This window comes from Stylophora pistillata, chromosome 12 (assembly GCF_964205215.1).
Source record: "Stylophora pistillata chromosome 12, jaStyPist1.2, whole genome shotgun sequence".
NCBI lineage: Eukaryota > Metazoa > Cnidaria > Anthozoa > Scleractinia > Pocilloporidae > Stylophora > Stylophora pistillata.
Genome location: NC_142530.1, coordinates 21,761,841 through 21,782,528, shown reverse-complemented (window position 1 = coordinate 21,782,528; position 20,688 = coordinate 21,761,841). Strand labels below are relative to the sequence as shown.

The following is a 20,688-nucleotide window of genomic DNA, read 5'->3' as shown; positions in this document are numbered from 1 at the left end:
CACTCAGGAGAATGGGGCACATCTCGAGTGGATACCTTGATGACTCATTTCTAGTTGGATACACATTTGATGAATGCCAACGTAATGTAAATGACACCCTTACCCTGCTTGAAGATTTGGGTTTTTTGCCACATAAAGAAAAATCTGTGACATCACCTACCCAAACAATTCACCACCTGGGTTTCATACTTAACTCCAGGGACATGACTATATCCATTTCAGATGAGAAATATCAAAAACTCAAAGGGGTAGCTCATGGGATATTGGAACAAGCCATGCCCACCATAAGGGAGGTTGCACAGCTTATTGGCATGATGGTCTCCTCCTTGCCAGGAGTTGATTATGGTGAATTGTACTTCCGCCAGATAGAAATAGAAAAGGCTGCTGCCTTGAAGTCTACTCATGGTGATTTTGACTCTTCCATGCAATTCTCCGGGAGAGCAAAATCTGATATTTTGTGGTGGATATCTAATGCCTTCATATCAAAAAGAAAAATTGATAGGGGGAAAATCTCACAAACCCTATATAACGATGCATCTACCCGAGGTTGGGGTGCAAGCCTGGATGGCAATACTACTGGGGGAAGGTGGTCAGCCTCAGAATCCCACTATCACATAAACTACCTTGAACTCAAGGCAGTCTACCTTGGACTTCAAGCTCTATGTAAAAATCTAAACCAGTCTCATATCAAAGTGTTGACCGACAACACGACTGCTGTGGCTTATATCCGTAACATGGGAGGCTCCCATTCCCTGCCATGCAATCAAATGGCAAGGGAAATATGGGAGTGGTGTATCCCACGGGGAGTCTGGATTACAGTGAGTCACATCCCGGGGAAGGATAACATTGTAGCCGACAGGGCGTCCAGGATTTTTGATGACTCAACTGAATGGAAACTAGATTCAAATATTTTCAGAGAGGTCACAAGAATTCTGGGACAGCCAAACATAGACATGTTTGCCTCAAGACTGAATTGTCAGATTACCCCCTACGTTTCATGGTTCTCTGACCCAAATGCACTTGCTGTTGATGCATTTACAATTGAGTGGAGTAATTATTTTGTATATGCTTTTCCTCCTTTTAGTGTCTTGCCACACACACTGCAGAAGATCGAGAGGGAAAAGTCACTTGCAATCTTAATTGCCCCAAATTGGCCATCCCAACCCTGGTACCCCAAGCTCCTGCGTCTGTTGATCAAGAGACCCATTCTACTGCCTCCACAGAAGACCAATGTCCACTTGCCCTTCAAGAGGGACAAACCTCATCCTCTTGGGGTGAAGCTCAAACTGATGGCCTGTCTTTTGTCAGGAGATCCCTTGCAAACAAAGGCTTTTCAGCAGCAGTACAGGCAACGATCTGTAGCTCCTGGAGATCAAATACACAGAAACAATACAACACATACTTGGCAAAATGGGAACTGTTTACAGGTAAACGGGGTGTGGATCCCCTTTCTCCACCTGTAGGCATAGTCTTAGACTTTTTACAGGAACTTTATGACAGCGGCCTAGGATACAGCTGCATCAATACTGCAAGGAGTGCATTGTCTACTTTCCTAATTCTGGAAAACAATGTTACTATTGGAGCACACCCTCTTGTTCAGCGTTTCATTAGAGGGGTTTTCCAGGCTCGACCTGCACTGCCCAGGTATACGTCCATGTGGGACACTTCAATTGTTCTTCGATATCTTCAAACACTTCATCCACTAACGGATCTTAGTTTGAAAAACCTTACATACAAATTGATCATGATGTGTGCACTCGTAACAGGTCAACGCTGTCAGACAATCCATCTAATGAGCCTTAAGAATATGCATATGGATGAGGACAAATCTTATTTATTTTACATTGACCAACTCGTAAAACAATCTGCACCAGGTAGGGAACAGCCTGTACTCACCATACCCAGATTCACCTCAGATGAGAAATTGTGTGTGGCCTCAACGCTTGAGGAATACCTGAGTAGGACACAAGACCTACGGGATGGGGAAAATCAGTTGTTTATCAGTGTTATACGGCCATATAAGAAAGTGTCAAAAGAGACCATATCCAGATGGATTAAAGAAGTTATGGCACTCTCAGGCGTAGACACTACAATGTTTACACCACATAGCACACGAGCAGCTTCTACCAGCAAAGTGTTCAACAAGGTTCCCTTACAAACAATAATGAAATCTGCTAGCTGGAGGAGTGACTGTGTGTTCAACAAGTTTTATAACAAACCAATAGCAAGGTCAAGCGAAAATAGTTTTGGACATGCTCTTCTGTCTGCAGAGTGAACACTTGTATATTTTTTACTGTCAGAACCCATTATGTTGTTATCCTCTAATCCAAAGAACGATTAGACTCACTCATTTTCAACTGGAGAGCTATCTTGTGAAATGTTAACATTTGTTCTGTTATGCAGTTACTTTGTCACAAGTCAGAGTTGGAACTCTAGTTATTTTTATGGGGGATGCATGTTTATCTCACCACTACCCCCACATTATGCAATCAGTTTTGGATGTTATGTTGGTATTATACTCAGCTTAAATTCAGTGCTTGATTAAAGCAAACTTGATATTCTCCAGGGATGTCTCCCTTGTAGAATTGTGGATAATCAGAGTGACCACATGACTTTAAAGTCTCGTGGAATCTCTGCGGTGATGACTGATAGAATTATAAAATTAAACGAGACTTACCTGGAAATTGAAGTTTGATTGGGATTCTATCAGTCATCACAGAGCAGAGATTACACGCCCACCCTTCATGGTACCTGAATCCTCCCTGCACAGTGGAGTGCACCTTTGTCATTGTTGCATATAGACCCTCATGTGGCCACTCATAGTACCCTTTTAAAAATGACTAGTTATGCGCATGCGTAGTGATCTCGTGTAATCTCTGCTCTGTGATGACTGATAGAATCCCAATCAAACTTCAACTTCCAGGTAAGTCTCGTTTAATTTTATAATTATTGTTCATGTGCAATTTGAAGTGGAGGAGTGAAAATAATTTTTAGTGAAAAGAATTGGAAAGAGTACCATATAACCCCATACATTAATTATGCATTCAATTCAATTAATTATGTATGCACCCGATTGTTTTTAAGACAATGACTTATTCCCATGGGTTTAGCATATATACATTACTAATAAGTAATTACTGCTTCAATAAAAGAGAAATTGATTGAAAGCAGGTTCATTGTCTCCATTCCTTTCTCACGTTCTTCTCCCTTCTCCCTTTCTTCCCAATTCCCTTCTCCCCTTTGTTCTCAATAGCTTCTCCTCAGTTTTTTTTTCTTTTCTTTCCTTTTTTTTTACCTTGTTGGCAGTTTTGCTGAGCCTTGAACCATCGCTCCTCAGACAACGCGTTATTATCAGACCATTATCAAACTATAGCCTTACCACTATGCTACGCAAACCAGTTAGGGATTTCTCTCCAAAAGCTACTTTTTATTTTACCTTTCAGTAAAAAATTTTTCATAACAATATGTGCATTAATATAATGCACCAAAGGTCCCCTTTGCACTAAAGAATGCATTTCCTCTTCTCTACGATTGGCCAAATACCACATAGAAAACAAAATTTATTCATACCTCTTTCTACCAACATCAACGAAAGAAGAAGAACAACAACAACTCGGAGATGGAGAGACTGAATTTTATTCGACTTTCTCGAATATTATCGGATCACGACCGGTGCATACAGTGGTGTAAGGATCACAACCTGCTTGCGACGTCGGCAAAATGTCCTCGAGCTGGGTGCAGCAATGAACTTAGCTGGAAGCGGCGTGCTTTGTCGCGAGACGGATACGAGTGGCGACGTTTAAAAAAGGGTTGCGATGGAATGGCTTCAATGCGCCGGAACTCACCGGTGCGCACACACAGGGCATCAGAAATACATGGTGGGGAATCAAGCGAGGTTTGCCCCAAACAGGAACATCCAAAGGACTTTTCGATGGCTACCTACAAGAATATATGTAGCGTCAGCAGTACGGAAACGATCCCTTTGGAAGTATTATCGAACATATCGTCCAACTTTATGAAGTCCAGAAATACTAGATACAAAGGTTTCTTTGCTTCGCTGTATGCACCGGCCTTCACGAACAATTTTCATCACTAGGACACGAAAGGATAATGAAAGAATCAACCAAAACCACAAGAACAGGTAAGACACAACATTTGTTTAAACTTTGCATTGACAAACTTCAAAGCCTGACCGTAGACTTAACGTTATTTTCCGGCCAATTTACGCTTTCAAAGCGAAACTGAACATTAAATTATATTTCAAAATTAAAAACCTCTGGAAAATGCCTTAAATTTCTCGTTTTGCAAAGCCAAAACGCGCCGAATTTACACTGTTTCAAAAAAGACTTGGAAAAAAATCCAAATTTTGAAAACGAAGACTACTAGTCTCTGCGGAGTTCTATTGTTATCGCTATTGTTTTCATTGAACAAAGACTGAATGCATAATTAATGTATGGGGTTATATGGTACTCTTGCCAAAGAATTTGCTTTAACGTCTTCCAGATTGTCATGAGCGACAAACTCAGTGGAAATTAGGGTTTCGTACACGTCAGTAATTTGTTGGTCGTCGCAGATTTCGCGAATTTCTATAATTTGCGAGGTACTAGAGGTATGAACAAGACTTGGCTTCATTTTTCTTTTTTTTCTCTTTGCCACTGCCATAACCGTGAACTTTCATTATTACATTTTAAATGGAAAACAAAACAAATTTTGCAATCCTTTCTTAACAAATGCGAGTTTGCCTTTTCGTAGTTGTAAATTCACAGTTTATCGAGGGAAATATCAACAATCTTTCTCACAAGTTTAAGATGAAAATTTTAATTTTACCGTCTGTTGTTGAATTAGAATTAATTTAAAGTCTCATCTACATTTTTATGATCCTTTGTTTACTGAAAATTATGTTTATTTTTATAGCAACATTTCCACTTCTCCATTTCTGTTCATAAAACTGTCAATGTTTACAATACTGGATCCAACAATGATTTCATTTTCCTTTTCATCTTCCAGTGAGTTGTTTAGGAAAGTTCTCGGTCATTTCATTTTATTAGGAGTCAAAACAATGCGAAACAAATCGTAGCACTCAGAGGTATCCACTTAAATTTCTCGCGGAACAAAGTAAGACCTACCGAATGCACTCGACACGACTTTATTGATGGGGTGTCGACTTCACCATCCTCCTTTAGCTCGTTAAATAAAAATTTTTTGACCACTTTCGGCAAGAACCCTTCCATCCGAACATTTTCCTACCTGCTTTCAAGAAGTAAACTTTCCATTTTTGTTTCTCGAACAACCACTTCCGCTGGAAACAAAAGAGCTAGAGGTACCCGGCAATTTTGAAACGCTAATGGCGGCGATGTTTGTTTACAACTCGGCCGCGGATCTGATCGCGCGCGCAATCGCTTATTTCTCTCGCGAGTAATAAGCTTGCGTGTATCTTGGAATCCATTCTCCCCGCGGTCAGAAAACCCTTTCGAGCCTCCTTAAGGTGGCTCGTACCAGTTTCCTCGCGCGGGGAACAGGTCACTCTTGCGTGACGCGCGCGAGAGAAACGTGCGAAAGAAGCGCGAGATCAAAGGATGAAAATTCAAAACAAAGATGGCGGCGCGTGGAATTTTTTCTACTTTTGTGAGAAGTTTACCTAAGAGCTTGTATTTGATGTGTTGAGTGGCCACTATGAATGCAGGAGATAAAAACTAAGATAACGAGGACGATTTTCGGAGAAGTAAAGGTTGCTTCACTTCACATTTAAAAGAAATGTTCAACCGATATGAAATCTTGCGACGGCGAAAAAAGAAGAACTCAAGTGAAGGATAATCTACCTGAAGTGGAAGAAGACTTTGAAACTTAAAGGAAAATAATATGATATAGCCAGAAGTTATGTGTAGGATTTCTAAGATGAGCTCGGAAGGCTGTCTTTGACGGCTGTTTAATGATTTTCTTAGCAGTAAACGTCTGTAAACATCAGATCGTAGGTGCTCGCGCGAGCACACGCAATTGTCAGCGGTAGCTAAAACAGATCATGAGCAAATGCCGATCTTATAGAATCCAGATTTTTAAAACGTGCGTGGAAATTGCTAAACTCACGAAAGCTATTGCATGAAAACAAGTCCGGTGACCCCTTCTTTTTATTGTTCCAAAATGATAATAACGTCGAAAGGAATCATCAGAAAAAAAACTAGAAAATTCTACGGAAGGAAATTTGTGATGTGTGAAAATTGCCCTTTTTGTAGATTTTCTGAAATTCCGCCCCGTAGAATTTTTTAAAAATCTTTGTGCATTTTCCTTTTCAAGTGCCAAAAGCAATCACTGAAAAAAATCAGGGGTTCACCGGGTTAGTTTTTGAATTATTTAAGCCACAAGCAAAAAAATGCGTCTGAATAAGCCTATGAAAGCGTTGCCATGGAAACTGCTAGTGACGAAATGACACTTATTTTTGGATAACCAATGGTTATGTAATTGAACCCCGTAAAAGTGTTCAACTGGCCTTGGTCAGTCTTTCTGTTGTATTCTTTCAAAGTTACAAACCATCAAAAAGATGAAAACCGGCACGAGCCACCTTAAGCGACATGTTCAGATGGAGCGGTGAAAAATTCAACTATGTCGGTTTTTCGAAAGTTTAAGCTTCCTCAGCTAATACGAAGAGGTTCACCTGGTAGCGAAATTGCAGAAGAGATTCCACGCTTCAAATGTAATGAATTGCCGGTAAAACAGAGAATAGGACAAGGTTCCTTTGGAGATGTTTACACAACCGAATACAAAAGTTCAGGAGATAGGAAGTGTCATACCGTTGTCGTAAACAACGCGGAAACAAAATACAAATACCTAGAAAAGGTAGTGTTCCCTAAATATATATAGGAAGACCACATGTTTGATTGTGATACCAATTTATTATAATTTGTAATAATAAAGTGTTAATAACATAATTGGACTGTGTTTATTTGGAACATTTCCATTCCTGATACAGCGTGGTACAGGTATTCCAATCAAAAATGCAAAACGAGATAAAAGAGTTATTCGCAAGATCGTGTCTTTTTCACTGTACACGTCCGTCACGCAGTGCGCACTAGGCCAAAAAAGAGAGTACGCGCCCGAATAAAGCCTGCTTAGCCTTATTGAGGCCCTTGTGTAAACATCTCCAAAGGAACCTTGATTTAGCAATTCACAGCTAAATCGAGTGCCACATATATTTCAAACGCAAAAATTAGCCGTTAATTCTCGGCTAAATCGAGAGTCATGCATATTACAAACGCAAAAATTAGCCGTTAATTCTCGGCTAAATCGAGAGTCATGCATATTACAAACGCAAAAATTAGCCGTTGATTCACGGGTAAATCGAGTGTCACATATATTCAAACCAAAATTTTCGCCGTTAATTCACGGCTAAATCGAGTGTCATATATATTCTAAACGCAAAAATTAGCCGTTAATTTTCTTGGGTCAATTTAATAAAACTTCTACACTTGTAATCAGGTTTTGCTAAAAGCAGGCCCAGCGGCCCATGGCCCACGGCCCGCGGCCCACGGTCCGCGGCCCGCGGCTAACGGCCCACGGTCCACGGCTTCCGGCCCACGGCTTGCGGCCCGCGACGGCCCAGCGGCCTGGCAGCTCGAAGGCCCAGCGGTCCGCAATGGCCTGTGACCCGGAGGCCCGGTGGCCCAGTCCTGATTTTCCACAGTTTTTTTGTCCAGCAGTAAATCAACGCCCATGCAGAGATCTGCATCGGGTTTGGGCGTGCAAAATTGATGACAGTGAGCTTGAATTCGTTTACCATTTAATCATTTGAATCCTTGTTTATGTTTGTTGCATGTTGTTCAGAAAAAAAAAACATTTGATTTTCTGTTCATTAGTCTCTTTACAGAAACAGATAGCACAATAGAGGACTTTCATTATCGAACGATGTAAGTTATTTTTAAACCATGCTTTGAAAGTGAAAATATCATAACAACAAATGAAAAGAAAATATGAACAAGGGTAAAATTAAAGCACAACACAAACAACAAATTTGAATTTCTTGATGGCGGGGTTTGATTTTTTCACTTTTCGCCGTGACGAAAAGTACTCCTTTTACACCCAAAATAACGTACCGCATTTCTTCGCCCAACCTCGAATAAGGAGCTGCCTCCTCGATGTCCGACAGCGTAACGTCAGCAAATCGATCGGTCGCCCGACTGAGAAGCAGAGTTTGCTTGTTGACCTTAGTGACAATGAAATTGAAATCGAGTAAGTACCACTAAGAGACTTACCCGAACACAGAGTTTGCTTAGTAGTTTATAAAAACTTTCAATGAACAGCTAAAATTCTACTACTTGCTAAAAATGGTGCAGATTTGAGAAGTACCCAGCCTCGAATAAGGGCCCACCGCCCTTGAGAACCAAAAATTTAATAAGCGCTCAGGGCGCTTACCGTATTCGAATAAATACGGTACTTACATCGCTGGAAAGCAATGTTTGAGAACACGCTTTCCTTTTGGGGTGGAGTTCCTGTAAATAGATCGACATGTCTCTGTATAGAAAAGATTCGCAGTTCACATATCGCATTACTTATGATATTTTCACTTTCAAAGTAGGGTTTGAAAATAACTTTGATTGTTCGAAAGTCCTCTATTGTGCTATCGGTTTCTGTAAGGAGACTTATGAACAGAGAATCAAAACGTTTTCATCTGAACAACATGAACAAACACTCACTGTCGATCTGTGCATGCGCGTGGATTTACTGCTGGACAAAAAGACTGTGGAAAATCAGGACTGGGCCACCGGGCCTCCGGGTCGCAGGCAGTTGCGGGCCGCTGGGTCCTCGGGCTGTCAGGCCGGTCGCGGTCCGTGGGCCGCGGGCCTGCTTTTAGCAAAACCCCTTGTAATCTACAAGTTGGACCGTTGCATTTACAAGTGCAGGCGAAAACGAGTTTAATAAACATCGTTACAAGTCCAGGTTACAAGTGTGCGACTTGTAATTACAGGTGTAGCGCTACAAGTGTAAAAGATGGTAAGTATCCAATTTAATAAAACTTTTACAAGAGTCCGACTTATATTTTTACAAGAGTCCAACTTGTAAATCACAAGTGCAAAATGCATGTCGCATTTCACTTGTAAACATCGAGTAATTCTCCTGAAAAAGGACATTGGAGTGTCACAATATGTCATCTTCTAGTGAAGAGGAAAGTCAAGTTATCCGTCGACCTAGGACTTCCAAAACAGACGACTTTTCGACATCGAAAATCCAAGGGAATTTTGAGAGAAGTTTCGTTTCCCTATGGACGCCTTCGTCCACCTTTTGGAATTAATAGGCCCGCGCTTGGAGCATAGAACGAGACTTAACAGAACACTTACGGCAAGACAGCAACTTTTAGTATTTCTCCACTTCCTTGGAACAAATTCCTTCTACCACGTAATGTACTCTTGTCACGGTATCTCCACATCAACAGTATGCCATATCATTCATCGCGTTATCCCTGCAATACTAAGCTTGAAGCGAGAGTTCACACGATGGCCTCGCCAGCCTCAAAGTATCGCCGCTAAATTCAGAGACATCGCAGACTTTCCGTGTGTCGCAAAATGCGTCGATGGAACTCACGTTCAAGTGAACCCACCTCACAATGGTAAAGACGCCAACGTCAACCGCCATCATTCCAAATCTCTGAATGTCGCCATAGTATCAGGCCCAGATTACACATTCTACTTCTACTACTACTTCTGTAGCAGTCGATGTTCTGGAAGGTGGCATGATTCACGAGTGATTAAAGAAAGCTCTCTGTGGACCGCCTTTGAGCAACAAGGGAATAGACCATTCCCAGGAGCAGTTTTTTTAGGCGACTCTACCTACGCCTGTAAGAATTGGTTGATCCCTCCTCTCAGGGGAGACGGAGAAGGGGCTCGCCGCAGGTTTAATGAGGTACATAAGAAAACACGATGAGTGAAAAACATGACGAGAGCTGCCGAGCTTGTCCAGTTTGCTGTTATATTGCTCAACCTCTGCATCCTATTCAGCGATAATGGCGATGATCTGCTGGACGGTGCAGATCTCGACAATGTCCACATGAGTTGGACATCGGTCCTGGAGAGGAACAAGAGGACAGAAGGCGGCAGCTGCTGAAGCACTTCCTATAAATGTGTGGACGTTTACAAATGACGCTGAATTGAAAACTGCCACTGTTTAAATATCGTGCCAAATAAGTGAGCCATTTTTTATTCAATGACGATAATGATTACGTTTTATTGCACAAAGTGCGCTTACACCTAACTTCCAAAAAGGAAGGTCAAAATTCTGATATCGCCCATCACCAATTTACAGTATTCCTCAGACTATCAATAGCATTACAATATAATAAGTTCGGCAAATGTCCAAAGGCTAGTTATATAATCATTTTAATTTACGTTTTGGACGCCGTTTAATGAAATTAATTTTCAAGATCCTTTCTCAGTTTTTTTATCTCCAATCTCCGCTTAACGTTTTCTAGTTGGAGCTTCCTCTTTCTAAGTCGCAGTATGTCGTCCTCTGTTGTTTTCTTTTCTGCAGCTGATGATTTCCCTCTACCCCTGAGAGTACCCGGCTTTCTTTCCAGCTGATGGCAGAGCTTGGCGTCTAATTTTTGTTGGCGTTGGTGTTTCGGCGACTGCCTGCTTGGGCAACATTTATGGTGGGCCGACACCACTATGTCCACTTACTTCTACCGTTTCACCAATCCCAGTTTCTGCGGTAGAAACTTACACTTCCTCAGTGTAACTTCCAACGTCACCTAGTGCAAAGAAATTGAACATAACGATAACTTCATCATTTGTTGGGTTAGAAGTCGCTCCGGTTTGTCCGCGTTGGGGACGGATAAGTGTCGCAGGGTGGGGTTCAGCGTTTCAGAATTTAAGATGAGGTACCTCTTCCCAAACGGCTTTAACATCTGAGCTGGTTCATAAAACTTTTATTCTAGTTTGGCATCATACAATAGTTCCTCCCCCTTTTGAAAACGTATTAAAAATAATTCTCATTTCATTACCGACAAGGCACGTACGTTTAAAATGGTTGAAACATTTAAATATGGGTTATAATCATTTAAACCTTCAACGCTACGAGTTGTTGTGACAACGATCTCCTCTCCAAATACAATATCCGAATCGTCGACTTTCACGGGATCTATGTTAGCACTTTCGTGGCCTAAAACATCGAGGACAGTCTCGTCTAGCTCGGTGGGCTCTCCACTTCCCCCTGCGCCAGTCTCCTTAGATTCGCTAACTTTTTTTAAGTGTAGCCCTGCGAATAGTGGCCCGTAAAAGATCAAGTGTTTTGGCGCTGTCTACGTTTGCACGAACTCCGTTTACTTTCTTCGTCAATGTCGACGAAAATGGCGCCAAAACTTTCATTTTATGTTCCTTCACAAGGTGAGCCAAAAGCAACTTTTGCTGTTTGGATAACATGCTCAACGACTGTTTACAAATAAAGCAAAGGAAGCAAAGGAAGCAAAGCCGCATGTATCGAAAGGACAGCAGCGACTTTTAATTGAATATGTAAAAAAATCACTTATTACATTTCAGCGGAGTTTACAGTTGTAAGAATTTCTCGATGAGGTTAACCCTCCTATAATTCTACAATTGTAATTTACAATTGTTCACTGACTCCAGATACACGTATAAATTCCAGTGTGGAATATTGTTTTGTTAAATCCTTGTATTTACTAGTCGGACTTTACCCGTGTAAATTACACGTGTAAAAGCTACAAGTGTATTTTCTTTATTAAATTGACCCCTGTATCACACAACAGCCATATTGAATTCCAAACCTGGTGGTTTATTGCATCCCATGATGCTTATAGTACTTTCGTGGTAGCATACATGACAGAGGGCACGTACGTACGTACGTACGCTCGGTCAGTCACGTAACAACCAAACGAAAAGAGGTTGACCATATTCCATGGGTATGGGGCTCTGCGCCACTAATGATGAAACAGTTTCGCTTTTAAATGAATACCATGGTATCCGAACTAGCATGAGGGATCTTTATATAACGATCCTTTCTTCAAGGGGCCAAACACCGGCTAATTAGTACGGTCATACCTTCGTCGGATCAAAGCAGATGCAATGAAAACAACGTGATGTGTGCGTTTGTCACAAGGAGTCTGTCTTGTGAGGGTCGAAGGTTACATGTCGAGGGTGAGGATAATATGTCGAGGGTCCAAAACAACTAATGATAATAAATAATAATTAAAGAAGAAATATTAAAATAAGAAATATTAAAATAAAAAATATTAAAATAGAAAATATGATGAAAAAAATAAAAAATAAAATATATAAATATAAACAAAATAAGAAATATAAATAAATATTAAAGTTAAAAATGAAATAGAAATTATTCTGTAAAATTCGGCAAAACGCCCCACTGCTGTAAAATATCGACTGCACAATAATTGCCTTTCTTTCGTGGCCTCAAGCGCTAACCAGCGTGCGACCTATTCTGGAATTTGAACGAAATACCTACCTTTCCGACTCCTTTCGGATTCAAAAACCAGATGCTTTAAACAAGAATAGTGTACCTTCACCCAAGAATTCTCGTTTGATTGAGAATATAATTTCAAACATTACAACTCTCGTAAGCAGACTACCATGTTCGTGCGGGAGAAACATCTCTGGAAAAGAAAACTCTGGTGTCGATCCGGCATGCGGTTTTCCGGTAAAAGCCTCTGTTGTTAGGGTAATTGGGCATACCTGGAAAACCGACCACATTGTGCCTTGATAAGTGTTGATTAATCTCAAACAAAGCATCTATTACTGTACCATTTTCGGAGGTCGAAAAACAAAATTATTCTGTAAAATTGGGCAAAACACCCGACTGCTGTAAAATATTGACTGCACAATTTACATATCAAACTCACGGGGTACAAATAGTCTCTTACTGAATTTCGTGACCACGCCCACTTCATCGGCCCACTCAAATCGAGTGCGATTTTTGGATGTTATATCATCTTGCCGACTCTCTGTATAAAAAGTTAACAATGTACCACCGAAATATTGAACTATAATATCATGGCTTTCCATTTTGTGTATTTTCGTACTACAAAGTAAAGTTTTTCCCTCGTCATTTTCACCTTTTCCCGAGCGGGTCCGTCAAAATTAAGAAGGCGTTCGTGGTCAAAACAAGACCGAGCAAGCTTTCTCGGATAATATCGAATTTCGCATCTGTGAATGAGTGGGGCATACATCATGCGGAGGGATAAATATTTTCTTCTTAACGTTATAGCAACATACTATTGGCAGTCTTTCGGTATGGAAGCGGAAATATTGAGTGACAAAGGATTAAAACTAAGTCTGGAACGAACCAGGTTGATGGGATAGTGGTCTACTTCCATGCTTGTAGGACCATACAAGAAAAAAAAAATTGAGAAATGTAACAACCTCAATAGAAATAGAAGGTATATGCAGGCGGTTAGAAACCGGCAAGACAGAATCATGCGTGTCGCAAAAAAGTTCAGTGAAGTCTTGTTTAAACAGGTCCTACGATCAAATTGATTGCAAGTGTGTCTTCTACAGAAGTCCTCGCACCAGATCGTCTTTCCTTTCCCTCCTGAAATATAGGAGTAACTTTTGCAGATGCTGACTGTGAAGTTTCGGGAATAGTTCATCGGATTATTCAACCTGAAGATCAGCTTCTATACCAGCAAATAACCATTTTTAAAAGCATATTCGATATTGGTTATGGAGACCGCGGAAAAAAATTTAGTATCAATTTATTTATGAACTCTCTTCTATAAGATCCTAATGCTGGCAAATTGCTACGGGGGAACTAGTTTGTGATGAAAACAGATAAACTAAGGCCGAAGTAGGCGATGGACAGCAATTTTCCTCTTTGTTTCCCATCTTTTCTCGGAGGACCGTTCAAATTTACCGCCACTGGCGGGTAGACTTGAAAAGTACCTGGATGTGTCACGGCATTCTGAGCGATGAGATTAAAGTCAGACGCGCTTAAACCTCTAAAGTCGTCCACAACGCTAGCCAGCGAGACTGAAAGTTTAGTTATACAGGGAAAACAGAGGAGCCTTAAGTTGCTCGGAAAAATAAACATTTCAAAACGCTTATATGACATACATGATTGTACCCTTACAAAAGGGTCAGAACAAAGTTATTTGCTGATTTTTTGCCATCTGATTACCTTCTGGTGTAAAAACTCTTTTACCACGGCCAGTATGTAGGTTTGGTATCTGCGTGTTACAGTTGTTACCAGTGCAACATTCAATTCGACAGTTCCGTACGCTCCATGTTTTCTGAGCCTTGAGCGCACCCTCGAGAGCATAACAGGCTGCATTTTTGTCTTCAAGAAGAACAGGACAAATAAATATTCAATAAAGTGGCAAATTCAGATTTCCAACCTCTTACAAATTCAATCTCCAAGAAAAAGGAAACGAAACAAAGCTTTCGAAACATTTCTTGTCATTGCCCAAAAGTTTTCAAAGATTTTTAAGTAAAATCGTCCAATTTTCAAATGCAAGGTAGCTTTGTAAGTTTAGAACTTTTTTTACGTTTTTACTATTTTTAACCATTTTAATAATTTTTACCGTTTCCCTCTGTAGCATCAGATAGACAATTTTTATCTTGTGAAGAAATAAAGACTACTATTACTATTTACTTCGAACAAACAACAAAACAAAAAAGAAAGAAACGTCTTCTCTAGCGAGATTTGGCACCGAATCACCCAGAAACCATTTGGGAAAAGGTAACATTGTTCGAACATTAATGTCATCTTCCTACTTGACTGCATTCACTGAACGAGAGCTAAAGCATGTCTCACACTTTCTTTTGCGTTTGCTATAACTTTACTAAAAGAGTTAATGACCGGCGGCACAAGACACTAAGGAAGACTGGGTTCGAGTAAGGAACGAAAAACGCAAAATCGAGTTTCTAGTGAGTTAAAAGTGCCTCTCAGGGGAGATTAAGCTGAGATGGATTCACCTCCGCAATCAATACATCCTCTTATGAAGCCTTCATGTAGTTTGTCATTTAGGATGTCAGTCTCATTTCCATAATAAGATATTGCAACGGAAGCGCAGTGAGTGGTTCCCAGTGAGAGTGGATCTGACGCACAGGTTTGGTTTTTCTGGTTTGCAGAGCAAGAAGCTTCATCAGCTTCAATGCAGGAGTGACACTGTGCGAGGGCAGCGTCTGTCAAAGGAAAAACAAAGAAAACAAGAAAAACAAACATTCGTTAAGAAGCGACGGTAGATGAACAAACAAAGAAACAAGCTAAGCAAAGTAAAAGAGAGTGGGTCACGATTGACGACGCCTTTCTCTGAATGCAGCTCTATGTTATTCTCTCACTTGCTGGGATGAGTTCGTCTTATTCTCAGTTATGAGGGGTTACTGCCGAGCTCTGCCAATGGGACGCAAATTATGACTTACTCCGGTCGCAGCTTCCTCGAAATCAAACCAGTAAAGAAAAGGAAAAAAAATAATAATAAAAAAAAACAAACATAGAAAGGCAAAAGCAAATAAAGAAAGGAGATCAACAATAAATGAGTTAAACGAATTTCCTTTTGACATGTTGTGACCTGTCACGCACCGTCATTGGTGCAACAAAGGAAAAAGGAAATGTGCTGACTTTGGCATGACTGCCGTTTTTACACTAGACTCCCCCATGCTTCTTATATCAATTTAGGTTTCTCAAATTCAAATGAAAGTCTTTTTTTTTGGTTCGTTTCGTCCAAATTGGCAAAACAAACAAATTGAACGGTGAAATGGGCATTCATTTAAACTTCGCTATCCCAAGTCAAGTCAGTAATATTTATTTAAGGCTACGATCGAATTCACTTGAAGAAATCTTTTTTTTTTTTTTAGATATTTTTAATAGTTATCGGGTGGAAGTTGCTTTTAGTTAAAGCCTTTCATTACGCGGGTAAAAAGATATGTAGGAGACACTTAAGAAGGGGTCAATATCGCCAAACCCACAGATAAGGTTGCCAACACTTCTATCTTTCACAACACATAATCGAAACGCTGCCAATCAACAATTCAGGGTTTAGTTCGCGCAAATTGAAAAGGATCGGACAACATGATGTGTAAAACTTTTGGTAAAAAGAATTGAAAAGTTGACACTGGCTAAAAATATATTGTTCTGGACGTTTCGGCTAATAGTATGCCTTCCTCAGCAAAGATAAAAAATGCAAATGTCTAACGGCGTCCAGCTTGGTATGTGAACGCGATATGTGATAAAACTAAATCTCGAAGGAATTTTTTTTCCAGTATAACAATAGTCTCTAGAATATTCTTAATGGCTATAAAAATTCATAGATCTTATTAGACGTTTTGTTGTGTAGTATCGCTGAGTATTTTTACGAGCTGTACCGTATTTTGACGAGCCCGTAGGGCGAGTCAAAATACAAATAACGAGTAAAAATACTCAGCGCTACTGCACAACAAAACGTTTAATAAGTTATTTATTATCCAACACGCCAAACTGTTATTTCAGTGCGGATATTTATTTACGGGGAGTGCGTGACAGCAGTATGCGATGCGGAACGGAATTGGCGCGTTGTTGTGTCGCTTTTTCTATTTTCTTCATTAAATGAAGAAATTTTCTGGTCGTCAAGCTGTTTTCTTTCTTTCAATTCATTTTATGAACTTGGACCTATATTTGCCAGCCATTCTGACTTTTCGTCGTCGGAAATATGATTCAAATTGTCCGCCACCTTTTTTTTTTTTTTGTAACTACAATCCAATTCTTCGCTTGCGCGATGCGAGAAAACCTGTTTAACCGGTACTACAATAGAGGAGTGCAAATACCGTGTGATAGTTGTACTCGTCTATGGCGTTATTTGTACTCGTCTAGGTGTAGTTGGATAATAATTAACGTTATTGTATATGTTTGGTAGCGCTATGTGCCGTTTATAGCGTTACCATCTCGCACGGGATGCCAAGCTTCAAGTCTACACACCGAAAATTTTGAACATAATGTGTTAGATGGAAGTGACCACATCTTTTGAACTCACCTAGAAGAGTATTCGGAGTAAAAGGCTTATAAAAAAAGTTTCTATTTCCGTAGTTCAGTAAAATTATGAAATTAGTCGATTTGATGTTTTGTGTAACGAGGTCAAAACAATCACTACGGTGAACTTGAATAATAAAATACGGGCGGTTGAGTTTCTCGAAGAATAACAAATTACTCCTAAGTTGTGGGCTGAAACGCTCTGTTTCTAAACAAATTTTTAAAAAATTGTCTGAAGAAAGCTTTTAACTGAGCAATGCTGTACTGTTCAAAGTAGTTCAGTACTCACCAACTGCATTTATCGAGAGGCAACAGATTGCAAAGTAAACAAACGGTTTCATGTTTGGGGAGCTAAAGACAAAGAACTTTTCACTTTCAGGGATGTTCAATTAACAGCGACTGGAATACACCGAGGTAAAACAGCACCAACGCTCAACGGTCTGCGGCGAGATGGTAGTAAGTAAGGCTGGGTGACGCCGAACACACAAGTTTATAGTACAGCGGTTAAATTTAAGAAATGTCATGTAAGCTGAAGGACTTGCTCCCCACGAAAAGTTCAAACCCGAAATGTGAAAGATCGTACTGAACAAAGGATAAAGATATACAAAAACTAATGAAAATGTTTTCAGTATGTTTGAACTATTTACAAGGTTATCAATGCGTCAATAAACCTAACAGTAACGTTTGAATTTTGGACGGTAACTTCTACTCTTAAAAAGTAAATTTTGAGAGAGATTCTCCTTGCAGCGTTGGGTCAATTTTTCACTTACTTAGTAGGAAAAACTTGTCAACACTTAAAGCGTCAAATAATTCGCGAAATAACGGGAATTTCAGAAATTGTACACAGCCTAGCCTAGTCTCAAGCCAGTCCCACACTGGGAAGATTATTCTCCACTATCAATTTACGTCACTAATCCGCAAAGATGTTGTGAAATTAACAAGAGCAGACAAAGTAGCCAGAGAGAGTCTGAGAAATCCACTTTGATGCAACTTGCGTGGAAGTACTGGCCACAACTGTCGCATCCCAGCCAATCTTCTCCATCGTCGTCATATGCAGACGTTGATATTTCTCCTTCAGCGGACGGAACATATATTACATTCTCATTCATTTTAATATGTCTTGTTTTTATTGGGTCAGGTCTCATACTTTGGCTCTTAACTCTATATCAGGATCAAACCCGTTGCTTAGCAAGATTAAAGGATATACAGTTTGGAAACAAGCTGTGACTTAGATTAATTACTCGTGAGTGTCATCGTAACGGCAGCCGAACACCATAGACGTTATTCGTGCGCGTCCGGTTGCTAGGTCGAAAGCTGCATCTACGGAGGACTCTTCGCACAAACATTTAGCAAACTGAAAGAAAAGATCGAAGATAACAATCAATCATTGGGAAAAATGAGTGAAGTTTATGCAATATTCTGTTGAATTCCTTTTGAGGCAGAAATAATCGTTTTTTAAGGTATATTAAATCGAATGCACTTCTTCCAGGGGCTAGCCTGTCGAACGGTAATGCTAGTTACATTGTGAGGATAAAGATTTCGTACCTCAACACCTCATGATTTAATAAGAATAGTGACTTCTGTATTAAACTTAAAACTAAATGTCGCGTGTGGGTGCAGAGCGAGTTAGCTACTTACGAGAGAAATGAAAATTCCGCAGTTGTACCCATCCTTCTGCTTAAAGTACACCGGCTCGATGCAAGGTCATGATAGAGCCGTTTTGGTGTCAGTGACCTCACTACAAATATAATGACAGGCAAATAAAGGGTTACTTTATCTTCAAAGTGACTGCCGCTTTAAATAGAAGGAACAGCTCTTTTTCACTTACGACTTAATAATTTTACACTTGTTATAAGCACTGAAAGTATACATTGCATGCCCATCATGTTCCCTCTTCTGTTGGCAGAACAGGGCAAGTCAATAAGTCCTGTCTACAGTACTTAGTCGCTTCCAGATAAGTAGGGTTTATTACTGCGAGGAACGCTTTCATACCTTTCATGAAACCGCAGTACACATATATAATTTTCATATATTCAAATTCATTGACGGGTTTAATACGAACCAACATAATGACCTGCTCCCATTTGACTTGTTAGCCCAGTTGATGGAGCACTGCACCGGTATCGCAGAGGTCATAGGTTCAAATCCCGTACGGGCATGAATTTTTTCAGGCCTTATTATTCCACCTGCCCGATAAGTACGGTTTATTACTGCGAGGAACGCTTTCATACACTTTATGAAACCGCAGTACACATATGTTATTTTCAAATATTCATTGAGTCGTCGCCATCATTACGCATTCTAGTGTCTTAGTCAAAAATTGTCTTCGGTTTTTAAATGTCATCCTTTTGCGGGATTTTGCAATATTCGCGGGTTTCATAATTTCCCCGCTGACCAAAATTACTGATTACTCTTACCCTCGACGAACGCCTTCGATATAGCGTCGCCCGTGGTCAGGCGAAGGTAGAGCGAACAGAGAGGAATGGAACCTGAGATCCACCTCAGTGCGCGCATGCACAGCAGCAGGGTCGCAAATATTATGTAAATGCAAAAAATAAGCAGTTGATTGGCAAATCTAATCAGCATTACTACGTTCTTTTCGTGCTTAGCAACCTCCCGCGCGCATCTAAAACTTGACGGTTGCACGCTGCATGCTAACCATAATCGTGACCAGACTTTTGTGCACCCCAGTTCATTTTTCTTTCGGTCTTTTCGTGACTAACTCTTGTCAGCACACAAACGTCACAGACCTATATCACATCAGACACCTTTTTTACGATCGTTGGCTATTGAACTGTTCAGAGTAGCAAATTTCCTTCTTTTATTTGGACTGTCAATTTTTCCAAACCAGATACTCCAAAAGTTGCATCTATTAACTATTACAAGCAATTGGTTTTGCCGTTGCGAATTACGGCATCTGTTATCAAAGCTACTTCAAAGCTATTTACTCGAATATTTTTCAAATGTCCATGAACACAGGTGGTATATAGGAAATATCACAAATTAATCTGGGTTTTATCAACTGAGTTGATAATGTAAATGGAGCGTTAGCCCTTCGTCAGAGCGAAAGACGAAGGGCTAATGCTCGAAACGTCAGCTTTGAAACTCTTTACGGTGGTCAAATTACGCCCCGCCTCTCGGTTAGCGCAATTGGTTAGAGCGCTGGACTGTTGCGCGGGAGGTCGAGGTCGATGGTTGGAGCCCCGGCCGGACCAACACTCAAGGTCTTAAAATAACTGCGGAGAATGCGTTACCTTTCTATAATATCAAGAAATGGATAGACATTCTAGTCTTCTCGGATAAGGACGAATAAACCGTAGGTCCCGTCTCCTGCATCTATTAATTAGTTAATTTGGTTACTTAGGCAGGGGACGTCAAAGAACCCACTCACAAGATTACTGTGATGTGGTCTGGCCTGTTTACTCGGAATTGGTGGGGAGGGGGCATCTTCAAATAAGTTTCCTTCGATTGTTTGTAAACTGCTGATGCAGTCCGGCCAAAGTCCCCCGAAAAGTGTTGTGATGCGCATTTGATCATATCCACATGTTAATTTGCGCAATATAAATATTAAATCATTATTATTATTATTATTAAATTATCAACTCAGTTGATAAAACCAATATTATCTTGTTACTCTCACCAACGCAGCAGCACAGTTTCTTTAGAAACTTACCCCCTTATTCTATATCAAAAGATGACTAGTACCGTAATCGAGAAAGCAAGAAACACATCCTC

At 40.3% G+C, this 20,688-nt stretch overlaps 3 protein-coding genes across 3 annotated transcripts in view; 2 read left to right on the top strand and 1 right to left on the bottom strand.

Annotated features, from left to right (window-relative positions):
* LOC148719264 (uncharacterized) overlaps positions 1 to 2,275 on the top strand; it is a 2,903-nt gene extending 628 nt beyond the window's left edge. Inside the window, exons 1-2 of the mRNA XM_088740085.1 lie at positions 1 to 818; positions 1,085 to 2,275. The exon at positions 1 to 818 is cut by the window's left edge and continues 628 nt beyond it. Coding sequence (XP_088596211.1) covers positions 1 to 818; positions 1,085 to 2,275 — 2,009 coding nt within the window. The remainder of the gene's footprint in view (positions 819 to 1,084) is intronic.
* The window catches only part of LOC148719263 (uncharacterized), a 4,416-nt gene extending 1,851 nt beyond the window's left edge, over positions 1 to 2,565 (top strand). The window contains exon 2 of the mRNA XM_088740086.1: positions 1,085 to 2,565. The gene's annotated coding sequence lies outside the window, so the exon portion shown is untranslated. The remainder of the gene's footprint in view (positions 1 to 1,084) is intronic.
* A 10,414-nt stretch (positions 2,566 to 12,979) lies between these two features.
* LOC111345139 (putative skeletal organic matrix protein 2) lies at positions 12,980 to 17,443 on the bottom strand. The gene is made up of 3 exons (XM_088741858.1): positions 17,243 to 17,443; positions 14,925 to 15,134; positions 12,980 to 14,286 (listed from the first exon to the last, which is right to left on the bottom strand). Exons 1-3 carry the CDS (start codon positions 17,292 to 17,294, stop codon positions 14,087 to 14,089), a joined length of 462 nt encoding a protein of 153 aa, XP_088597984.1. The 5' UTR covers positions 17,295 to 17,443; the 3' UTR covers positions 12,980 to 14,086.
* Between the last annotated feature and the right edge of the window lie 3,245 nt (positions 17,444 to 20,688).

Coding starts and splice junctions, on each gene's coding strand:
- LOC111345139 (XM_088741858.1), bottom strand. CDS start 17,294: ATGAAACCGTTTGTTTACTTTGCAATCTGTTGCCTCTCGATAAATGCA. Junction 15,135..17,242: donor CCTCTCGATAAATGCAGTTG/GTGAGTACTGAA, acceptor TTCCTTTGACAG/ACGCTGCCCTCGCACAGTGT. Junction 14,287..14,924: donor AGGATGTATTGATTGCGGAG/GTGAATCCATCT, acceptor TTCTTCTTGAAG/ACAAAAATGCAGCCTGTTAT.